Below are 12,358 nucleotides of genomic sequence, written 5' to 3' on the forward strand. Positions count from 1 at the left end.
TTTGATCGAAAGCCACTTGACCGAACACTGGTTAATTTCCAAATCCATTTGACTGAACACTGATTAATTTTGAATAAGAATACCTTCACAGAAAATCAACAAGAAACAGCTCAAGGAACTTCGTAAAACTAAAACTAAACGTAACAGCTAAGCATCGTAAAAGGTCTGGAAATTTCGTAGAAGCTCAAGAAATTCCTCTTGGAAGGATGAAGACAAGTTCATAGCTATTCTAAGATCTTGGTGGCATTAAGAGAGCATTTAAAATAATTATTCTGGAACGTAGAATAAGTTCAGGTAACTTCGTAGGAACTGTGGATATTTTCTAGAAGTTAGTGGCGTATTGTAGATATTCTGGGAATATTGTTTAAGTTGTAGGAAATGCGTTCAAGTTTAGTAAACTTGGTAGAGATTCGGTGAACTTCCTAAAAGTTTAGGAAATTGTAGCGTTTCAGCGTTATATGGAAATATTGAAAGTCTTGAATTTAAAACCCTACCCTCTGTAATGGTAGTTTGGGGGTCAGAAACACCCTGCTAATATTTTAAGTCATTTGGTTCACGAGAACCCATCGTTCAAAGGGCTTGAAGTTTAAATAGGAAAAATTGACAACATGTATGGGAAAACGATCCACTTCCACATTCGCAGCTCTAGGGGGCGCTGTAGTTGGTCGGTTTTCTTCGTGTACAAGTCGGCAAGTTTATCGCGAAGTATTCTAAAGATCTCCAGCTGACCGCCGATTTCATGGAAGTCCTCTGGATATTTCTTAAGACTGCAAGTTGATTAAGCAATATCAAGAAATCTGAATTAGTCTTACGCGTTAATCGCACTAAAACTGTTGGAATGGAATGCAAACTATCATCACTGCACAGTGGTCCAGAATGAGAATTTAACAGGAAAGATGCACTAAGAGCCTGAAGTCTCAATTTCAGCGAAACAAAAGTAACTTCTACCAAGCTATTTCTAATAATTCAGCCTTCATTTTGGTGTCACTTAGCACTCCGTGTTACGGAAAACTTTCAATGTTTGAAAAAATCATAGCTCAGCCATCTATAGACAAATTTTAAATCTATTGTAGACATTTCATTGATTGATTTATCTTTATTAAGGAGGCTTTCAGTCTGAGGCTGGTTCGCCTCCAAAAAGTAGACATTTCAGTTTCAAGACTTTAAAAATGTTTCTGGTATCAAAAGATTTAAAATCTATCGATAAATTTGTGAGCAATGGTTTTTCGAACATTGCCAATTTGCCGTTACACATTTTACCGGAGGTATCGTTTTTAGAGTGTTAGTCCTAGGAAAGTTCTTATTACCAAATACAAAATTTAACTTTCGCAGAAATCAAAATAAACATTATTTGGCAAAGCTGTAGCTCAGCTGATTCCAAGTAACTTTGTTCCAGAAAACTTTTTTGAATATCTTGGTTTGACCGATTTAGAGCAATTAGGGTGTCTCTAATTAAAAACAGTTATTTTGTGCTATTCCATTTATTTCAAATATCTCAGCAAAGGCCATATCCAGATACCTTTTAGAACTTTTTAAGATACAATTGTTGCCATGCAAAACTTGTCGATAGCTATTGCCGATCAAGAGTTATTGATGTGTTTCTTATGCAAATATGCCCCCTATGCCCTCGACATTTACAACAGCCTGAATTGTTCTATAAATATAATATCAAAACATTAGAAATATTTTCCCTCACTCGTATATGTTAGTCTCAGACCACCAAAATGTTCATCAATTTTTCTAAGTGCGTAGAACTCCGCGGTTTTTTCGAAACCACTCATTGACGTCTTATCAGAATGAATTCGGAGTTCACATTCCTGTCGCATCTACGATTTCGTTCTGATAAGACGTTTATGAGTGGTTTTGAAAAAACTGTGGAGAACAAGGATCAGTTTCATGAATTGACCCCTCTTATATATTTTCCGGTTATTTCTGTAGACCATCCCGTGGTTTCCAGAGGCCAAATGCTGATCGCAATTCCGAATTTATTCTGATAAGATGTCTATAAGGGGTTACGAAAAACCACCGAGCTCTAGGATCAGTTTCATGAATTGACCACTTTTGCGGATGTTCCGAATCTCCCGGTGGACTATTACGTGGTGCCCAGGATCCATATTCGGGTCGCAAGTCCGAATTAATTCTGATAATACGTCTATGAGTGGTTTCGAAAAATCCACGGAGCTCTAGAATCAGTTTCGTGAATTGAACACTTTTACAGATAATCCGGGTCTTCCGGAAGACTAGACATGAGACTTCCAGGATGTTAAATTTTCCGTAAAAGTGGCCAACTAGCTTTTTAATGACTGTTCAGAAGACACCAGGAAGTTATCACTTTAAATTACTCTACAATAAGAGTTTGTCCCCATTTAGCTCTAATTCCATACGTGTAGTCGTTAATACCGGTTTCTATGGTACGGTACTTTAGGAATCTTGACTGTATAGATATCTTTGTTGTAACAAAACATCTAATTATACATCAAAAGTTTTTCATAGTCAATGTCATTTTCATGAGAAATTTGAGTTTAAGAGATACAGTAATGACCCGATTTTGTCAGCCCCTCCACGCATCAGGCATACAATTTTCAATAATTCCGCATAATTGTAAATAAATTTTCATAATAAGAAGAGTTCTCAAGATCCCAGTCTTTCAGGAGACCGCCCCGTAACGTGGGTAGATCACCTTTTCATGGTACGATACGGGATGTAAGATCTACCACCGATTCCTAGTCCAGACTACTTCAAACTAGGGGAACAGGATTTTTCAATAATTCAAGGAACAACCATTGATCAACCAATTGGTTAGAAAACGAGCCATCCAACGGAAAGATGACGCAATGAATGGGGAGAAGAGTCCACCCTTTATCCACGAAATGTTAGCAACAGGGAGTTGACACCTTCAATCTTCACTTTTCGACTCCCTACGCTACAGCTTGTATCGCTAAAACTAAGACTCTTGAACGTAGGAGCCTAGTTTGTCATTTTTTTTTGTGTTTCATGTTTTCTTTGTCTACCAATAATGCTAAAAAGAAGCATCATGCATTCTCATTGAAGATTCTTCGTTTGCAATTCATCTGTTGGACGAGACTTCTGTAGAACACATTCAACGCAACAACGCACTGCAATGACTTGTTTTCGTGACTTGACTGTACTGATTTTTCCGCAACACCTCACATGCCGCTCCGATTTCATTCAGAACACATCTCATTCAGGTAAATCACACTCACACACACACAAACACAATTCTCCGCAGAATTTCAATCAACCACCCGGCCATCGATTTCGGCGTATGTACTCTAAATTAATTCTCCAAACACCCTAGTTAAGCAAATGTTTTTTTTTTTTTTTTTTTCATTTGATGTTATCCCGGAAAGCCGTTAAAAACAATTTCCTCAATTTCAATCGATTTGCCGGTTGATTGAATTTGGGCTACATATATTGTTGCTGCTGCTACTACTCTTGATTTTTCTGGTTTTGCTTTAGTTTTTTTTTTTTCTAATCAAACATGAAGTGATGGATGTTGGAAACTTACTGCACTGCCTGGGGACGACATTGTATGCTAAGCACAAGCGTCGATAGAATACACGTCTGAAAGTAAGGAAGAAGAAAAAAAGAAGGGGATTAACATTAATCAATAAAAATGTACCATTGAGTAGCGATTTTGTTTTATTTTCGTGGCATTCCTTGCGCAATGCCAGCACATATTTTAGCAATTGAGATCTGCGGTGCGAGCGGAGTTATATTGCTTCTGTTTGACGTGATTCCAATCGGGATTTCGAGGTCTCCCGTCTGTCAAATGCGCGTCATCTCTCGCTCCCATGCAGTGATTGAATTTTAGCGCACTGACTGATGAATTATTCAGGCTTCTGCGGACAAAGAACTTACCCGAAAATTTCGTCGCACCAGGTGACGACGAACCTCATCTTTTATTGTGACAGCATAGCAATTTATTATTCATTCAAATCGTGATTGCAAAGACGGTTATTGCACGTGGGTACTGAGCGAGCATAGCTGCTCCTCCGACTGATCGAATGCGATTAGCCACAACATTCCGATACTTAATTGAATTGGATCGCCCGGTCTATTCATATTAAAACACCATTTAGTTTGATTGCCAAATTGGTGCCATGGCTTCTTTATGGCTGCTCTTGTAAAACGGCGCGATTAGTTCAACTGTGTCATATCAATAAATGGTGAAGCGTGAGGAGAATTGCTCCAAAATGGCGGCGGCTGGCGAGACGGGTGATCGTTAGGGGGATCCGTAGATTGTTGAGCGGAATCTCAATTGGACAGGTGAACCAGGAACAAGCTGTCTGGGGGGAGAATTGATTTCCAGAATTTGCACGGCATCTGTGGGAAATGGCATTTGGAAATCGTCCTCCAAGGCTTCTGTTCGTTGTTTCTTTTTATGAGGGCTCAGCCCTTTCATAACAGTTTGGTAAAAACCATGATTTGAATAACAATTGAGGGCTCCTCGCAATGCCTAGAGGCAATGAATGAATGGGGTTGGAATTGATAAAATAAACATTTCAACAATTATGCTAATTTGATCAGGCAAATGAAATAATCCTAACGAAACAAACCAACAGAAACCGAAATCGGGCCTGTCATGGTGATTACTCATGGTGACTCCATGAGTAACCAGTATTTCGATCTACATGCGCTCTGCTAATCCAGACTGCACCAAAATGCACAAGGGAATTTTTGGACGCCCATCTAGATTAGAGCAAAATATAGCTGCAAAAAGATCGCATCGAAAATATTCTTCATCCAGAATCAATCAAGCCCGGGAGGGCTAGTGTGACCGTAATATGTCGCGCGACGGGTGTTGGTTTTGTCGAGAATTGTCCACTTCCCCTGGCACCCTGCGCTCTGATCAAAGAGCACCGTTGTGCCAGGTTGGTAGTGCCAATTTCGAGTATGAGACGGTGATTGCAGTTTGCTCAAAAGTCCCTGAGCAAAATGAAAGTACTTTCGATGATTACCCAAGTAACAATTTGAGTTTTATGAGGGTTCTGTAGAACATGATTTAGACTTGTAGAATGCTATTAAACCTCGATAAAACTTGCAATGTTACTTGGGTACCCGTAGTGGCGATAGTGTTCGGGCGTGTTTGTCACACAGTAACTTTTTATTTGATTTTGTGTGGGCGATGGGTTTCGGGTGTGGTCGGGCATATGGGTGATAATATTAAATCTACGTTAGGATAAAGTTGAAACATTGAGAAATGTATCGCTTAAGTTTGAGAAGTATTTCACTTCGGAACCGATGAACCATTATGATGGTCCACATAACCGTGCAGGTTCCTTCAGTTAAACCTGTATTTTTGGGTAGTATCTCTATATATTCTTTGGTGTTTTCTAGCAGATACCCATCCTGAATAAGAAGAAGATGACTATACAGTATGAGTGGTACCATAGAGCCCCTTCTCGGAACGAGTGTATTGTTAACCGTTATGTGATCGACAGGGTACCCGGATACCTTTTCAGATTTCAAGTTATAAAATTATAAAATTATTCTCACGACAGGAAACCACATGGCCAATCATACCAACTCAGCGACTGAGATTAATTGATTCAGAAAATTTTCTTTCGCCAGAAAATTCTCTGAGTCAATTAATCTCAGTCGCTGAGTTGGTATGATTGGTCGTGCAGAATTCAGAGACATCTTAGAATTCATGGAGAGACAACTTTTCATGAAGAAAGATTTCATATTGCAGCAAGGGGCTTCGAAAGCGGGGGTCCTGAATCTTTTTACCATTTAAGAGCTCGACAAGGGTACCATTTCCACAAAATTGAAATGGTTGCTACTGCGGCCAATTTTGACCGATTTTAAATCTTTTGGCACCATTAGATTCAGAAACTTATCCGCTTTCTGTATATTGTCAACAATGTCCATCCGGAATCGTCTGGTTCCCGAACACCTGAATTTCTTGTATAACCATCCAGAACTAAGCATTTTCTTGATAATATCGCTGGAATTCCGAAGGAATCGATATCAAAGTATCAGAATCTACGTCAAGAAATAATTTCTGCTCACTTGAGGACCAGTTTAAGGTTTGTTCTCGAAGCGGCCATTATGGAGCAGATTCCCGTAGGGCCTTTAGTTTGACGTCTCTGTTTGAAGAGCAGTGTTTTTTTAGCCTTCCCGGGTGACGAAGCTACGTAATCGCGGATAAATTGAAATTTCCTTCGAAAAGTTTTCTGAAAATGGACTGCTGGACCGACCCAGAAGACGCAGGCTCATCGCGGAACAAATTTGTTTACAGCGGTGGATATTTTCCGAACGATTATCAAACCAGCAATGCGTTTGATCATTTTTATGGAAACCAACAAAAAAGCATCTAGCATGCTCAGCTGTGGTGACAACCCAAGAGAACAAGTGGAATTTCAAGGAAATTCATGAATTTTGATACCCATATTGTAGGGGTTTCTTCCCAAACACTTCTATGGCCACTAGAGATCCTACACAAACCTTAAAATTGTTCTCAAGTGAGATGAAATTGTTTCTTGATCTATATTCTGATATCTATTCCTTCAAAACTCGAGCGAGAGCATCTGGAAATAAGCGGAATATGCCGAGAAGTTCCGTAAACGTCAGAGCAATTTCAAAAACTTGAAAATTACCAGAAGTTATCCACCTATGGTGAGATCTAACCCGTCTTATATATTTTATTTCTAGTAAAAAAAAGAAGAAAAATAATGTCTAATATGTGGGTCTGCGTCCGGGTTTTCATATGATACATAATGGCTCATGACAGATTTTGGTCAGATAGCGATCGGAACATGTCTTGTTGTGGCGAATGAAACTTCCAGCACTCAAATTGGTCATATTCCTGAATTTTGATGTTATTTAGTTTAAGTCAGATTGTGGCCACTTTCCCGGTGGTCGATGAGGCCCCTGGTACTAGAGAAATCGAAAAACTGGTCAGGATTTAAAACTGTCTATTGAGCTTTGGAAAACTAGCAAGGCTTTTGTATCTAGACAAATGTTCAGGATTCTGGTAAGGTTATGTTCGAGAGATTTTTGAGGACAATTCATAAAAATTTTCAAGGAGAAATTCAAAGGCATCTGATAATTCGTACGAAGACGAACCAGCCCAGGGCTGAAAGTCTCATTAATAAAGATATATAAAAAAGCATTTTGTTAAGTACTTTGGAATGTTAAGTTACCTTAGCATTCTGAATCATATACTTAATAATTCGGAACAGCCCTAGCATTTTAAGGTTATTCTCAAGAGTTAATAGGTAACTGTGAGATGACATCCAAGGTGAATTCCAAGTTTATTCTGAGTAGAGTTCCATCATAACTCAGATGACAATGTCATGGGAATAGTGTTAAGAAAGCAAATAGAATGCTGAAGAGAAATCACAGAAAACTCTTCAGGTGACTTCAAGGAACGTTGATGACAAATTGTAAGAATTGCTGGGGGCATTTGCAAGAAAATCCGAGATGAATTCAATGCGTATGCTGGAGAAAATCCATAAGTTTATCATGAGGATAAATTCAATGGAATTCTGATGACTGTTTCTAATGAAATTTTAAAGAATACTTTCATCTATAAGGCCGAGCTAGTTTTAAAATATGTATCGTATATTTTCTCTCCAAAAAAGTTCAAAGAGAAGTAACTTTTCTGAACGAGCATCGAAATCCCTGAAATGTTGACTGTTGAATTATAAAATATTCAAAGTTGATCGGTATAGTTTTGGGCTTGATTGAGCGAATCTGTCAAAGTTTGAGCATTTTTTGTAAAACGCTTCTCATAAGTGTGCCATTTTTTAAAACGTAGCTATTAATTTGCTCAATTGTTTTCTTAAAAATAATTAACTTTTATATGGCTTCAATTTGACTAAACTAAGTTCAGTTCGAAAAAGATTACAGCAGCTTATATTTTTTTTAATGAAAGAAATGCCGTTTTTGACACAAATGATGCTCTCCTATTGTCATTCTACATTTAATGTGGACTAGAATTTAACACAACAAATGCTTTAGGATTCGATCAGTTTAACAAAAAACTTGCATGGATATTATGAGTGAACAGAAAAATATAAGTGCCACTGTTTATAAAGTGTTTAATCAAATTCTGCGAGAAGAATCTATCAATTTTTGGAAGAATACGTAAGTTACGCAGTTAAATTATTCTTGGATCAATCATGATCATGTATTGTTTTGCCTTGATTTGTTTTCCATCCTTGGACCCTAAATATCGAACCCATCAACTCATGAACCGGAGACCAACAGCTTTACTTCCCTTCTGAAGAAAGCCGTGATCAGAGATGTTATGCCTCAGAACATCCCGGCGGCGCAAACTGGGATTGAACCCATGCCTGCTGGGGTGAGAGGTAATCACGCTTACCACTACACCCCCGGTGCCGCTCATGATCATGATGATAACCGTAGTCTAGGTAAACTGTGTGTGAGTGCCACGAAGTGAGGCTTTGTTTCCCTCTCCAGCCGGATGATTTACTCATAAAAATAAAATTGCCTACTGGTCTACTGGGTGTTGTATACACTGAGACAAAAAAACGTATGAATTTCATAAGAACCACTTTTAAATTTTAGCCCCAAGAAATCGGTATGAACTTGATTGATTTGCCTTATGATGAATTATGTTGACAGAATAATAATAAATTAAGCAGATTGGAAACGATAAAATAACCATATAATGTATTTTTCCCACAATACAATCTATGGTAAATGGGAAAATCTACAATAGAATAAGGCACAAAGAAATGTATAGTAACCATACAATACAATTGTATTTAAATTAAATCATATTGGCCACAACAATAAAATAACCATAGAATGTATTGTTTTCACAATGCAATCTATGGTAAATCGATAAATCAACATTAGAACAAGGGGACTGTTATGTTTCCCATAGGAAAAGTCACTTTTTCCCGAACAAAGATCCCGGAAAAAAATAACAATACAATTACCATAAAATAAAATACAATTACATCAAAATCTATTGCCAACAATCGATATAATTGTAAGTATATTGTGCAAGAAATTGTATCATATTGTTATTTCAATAGATTTACAATACGTTCCATATAGTAAGAATTTTCAACAATAGAACAACAGTACAATTAATGGTAAATGGCTCATCTTTGTTCGGGAAAAAGTGATTTTTCCTATGGTTAAAATACATAACAACCCCCTAGTTCTATAGTAGATTAACCCATATACCATAGATTATATAGTGAAAACAATACATTATGTGGTGATTTTATCGTTGTAGACAATATGATTTATTGTAGATACAATAAATTCTATTGTATGGTTACAATACATTTCATCGTGCCTCTATGGTTCTTTTTAATACGGGATGATACATTTACCATTAATTGTATTGTTGTTCTATTGTTGAAAATTCTTACTACATGGGATGTAAATCTATTGTAATAACAATGTGAAAATCTCTTGTACAGTATACGTATAGTAAGATCGATTGTTGTCAATAGATTTTAATTTAATTTAATTTTAGTTTATGGTAATTGTATGTTTATTTTTCCCTGAGGGTTGTTATGAATCTTAACCATACGAAAAATCACTCTTTCCCGAACAAACTTGAGTCATTTTCCATTTATTGTATTGTTGTTCTATTGTTGCAAATTCTTACTATATGTGACGTATTGTATATCTCAAGAGCAAATTTTCATTATGCCGAAAGTAACATTCGCAACGATCCGAGAAAAATAAAGTTTTGTTTTGATGACCGAAAATTTATTCCTAATTTTAATTAAAAACTTTTAATCTTATTGTGATAGCAATGTTTAACATATTAATCAGGGTTTTAATCATACAAAACAGATCACTAGCTTTCATACTAAAAATACTGGTTCTTGAGTAAAAAGTTATTATACGTCGTTTGATGGCCCCCTAATGTCATTTAAGTCAAAGTGTATTTACCGGAATATTCGGGAGAATTATCAATCACGTCATCTTACCTGCCGCCTATTCATCATTTTTGCTGTCGGACGGACATACACTTTTCACGAATTTCTCTGCGCTGTTACTTAAGACGAACGGCATCTCCATAGAAATCGGGTGACTTAAGTAATATCGAAAAATATTTTGATCGAAAGGTGATTACAAGATCAAATATTATCAATAGATTTTAATGTGATTCTATTTTATTATACGGTAATTCCATGGATATTTTTTTTCCGAGTAGTGCGTACAAGGGCTACCTTATGTTAGACGAAAATCTTTCATAAGTCACGCTTATGAAATTCATATGTGTTGAGCTTTGTGAAATTCTTTAGTCTATTTGCCTCCGTGTACCTTAGCTAGAATTAATATGTCAGTCTAAGCAACCTCTGGGTGAAGATGGTGTCAAAATTTTAGAATTAAAGACCAACAATTGAAATGGCCTTAACTCCATTTTGTAAACAAACCTTGTAAGGCCATTTTTTTGCGAACCGAAACCTACACGCAGGCAAAAGAATGTAAGAATTCCATAAGAAACACTTATGACTTTTAGCCACAAGAAATCAGTATGAATTTCATTGATTTGCCTTATGAAAAATAATATTGGCAAAAAAATAATAAATTGGAGCAGGTTTGGAAGCGAACCATCAACGTTGAGATTACGGAGCTCGTGTGTTGACCACTCGTCTTTCAACGCTTAAGAAAATGGATTGGCTAAAGGCGTATAAGAGCTACGTAATGTTAGATGAAAATCTTTTATAAGTCGCATTTATGAAATTCATATTTGTCGTTCATAAGTCGAGTCTTATGAAATTCTTAAGTCTATTTGCCTCAGTGTACATTTGCAAACCTAAACCACAATCGGGTAGAGGAGAAACTCTCCTACCTGTTCATTATGTTGGTTTGCCTTTGCGGACTTCGGTTCGCGAGAAAATGGCCTTACAAGGTTTGTTTACAAAATGGAGCTGAGGCCTTTTCAATTGTTGGTCTTGAATTATTAGCAACTAATAGAGTCTTCAATACACAATACGATACTAAATCGGAAATTTGTAATAAAAGCGTTATTCTTTGAAAATCCATCCATGCAAAGATATTCGATTCATTGCTTCTTATTTTGTTTTTTTTCAAAGGGGTTTTAGTTAATAAAACAAATTTTTAAAAATGTATTCCTTAGTATTTCAAATTAAATTGAACTAAATTTTTGTAAACTATACATAATGGATTGTGCATTGTGTCACTTACTATCTTAACGTTTACATGTTTATTTTTTAATAAGTAGAAAGCATTTATTTGCTTAATATATAATTGATTTGATGATTTGTATCAAAACGACTTTGATACTTTGGATAAATTCCAGATGACTATCTGAACTTTTTTTCGGAAGATTGGTACATCAATTTGATGTCAATTGAATTTTTCAGAGCAATCCTAATTTTTCCAGATTTTATATTTGTTTTAGACCAGAGTTTTCCTGAAAATGACATGGCAATGCTGCCTGAAATGAAGCATGGCTTCATGAAATCCACAACCAATAAACTAATATAAGTACGACCAAACACAGACAGCATCCCTACCTTAAAGACAATAAGCATCATTGTTCGATAGCAGATGTGCACTGAGTAACGGAGGATCAAATAAAACGTTTATTTTTATAAATAACTGAACGCAGAACTTGTATTCACTACGATGGTAGCAACAGCAATGACATGATGCTACCGAGATGATACCGGAATTTATAGCAAAATTGGGAGGGTCCAAAATGTTCACGTCAATTTGCCATCTCTTCAATTCTAACGTTGTTCTTTATACATCAGCTCCTCTGCTTGACATATGACTAGATAGGATATGCTCACAAGGATAAGAGAGATAAGAGAGGAGCGAATTGAAAACAAACTTCCAAGGTGGGTGCTAGCTGATATTTTTTCTTCACTAGATAGTTTGGTTTTTCTTTATCAGATTGCTGCCATTTAGATGAAAGATCTCGTGGTTGACGATCGGAAATCAGGACTCCTCTGCCGCTCATCGCAAGTCGGTCCCATTTGAGTATTTCAATGGAACTGGTAGCTAATCACCTCTAGTTTCATAATACTGTATAAACTCAACTACTTTGTTCTGGAAAAGTTTGGAAAAACAGCCAAACGGGTTGTCCCATTGCATAAGAAGCAATACTACTTGTCATGAGCGGCATTACTGCTTAACTCTGTTCCACTCGTCATCGTTGGTCTCTTCCAAACGAGAGCGGGACATTTCGCCGAAGGACGTTTCTCCGAAGGTCATTTCACCGAATGGGACATTTCACAGAGCAAGCCATTTTCTAAGGTTTGCTCACAGCTAAGTAAATTTTTAAATCAATCTCGAAAAAAGTGAGAGGTTGTATCCAAGACACGACCGTAGGTTTGACGTCGGATTACGAAAGGTAGTTTTG

At 36.8% G+C, this 12,358-nt stretch overlaps 1 protein-coding gene across 2 annotated transcripts in view; it reads right to left on the reverse strand.

Moving 5' to 3' along the window:
- LOC135708385 (uncharacterized) overlaps positions 1-12,358 on the reverse strand; it is a 171,579-nt gene that overhangs the window by 37,775 nt on the left and 121,446 nt on the right. For both annotated transcript variants that reach the window (XM_065230474.1, XM_065230475.1), the window contains exon 2: positions 3,530-3,585. In XM_065230474.1, the coding sequence (XP_065086546.1) occupies positions 3,530-3,585 (56 nt within the window). The remainder of the gene's footprint in view (positions 1-3,529; positions 3,586-12,358) is intronic.

This window comes from Ochlerotatus camptorhynchus, unplaced genomic scaffold, assembly GCF_037179485.1.
Source record: "Ochlerotatus camptorhynchus isolate MF236.1 unplaced genomic scaffold, CSIRO-AGI_Acam_v1.1 ptg000330l, whole genome shotgun sequence".
NCBI lineage: Eukaryota > Metazoa > Arthropoda > Insecta > Diptera > Culicidae > Ochlerotatus > Ochlerotatus camptorhynchus.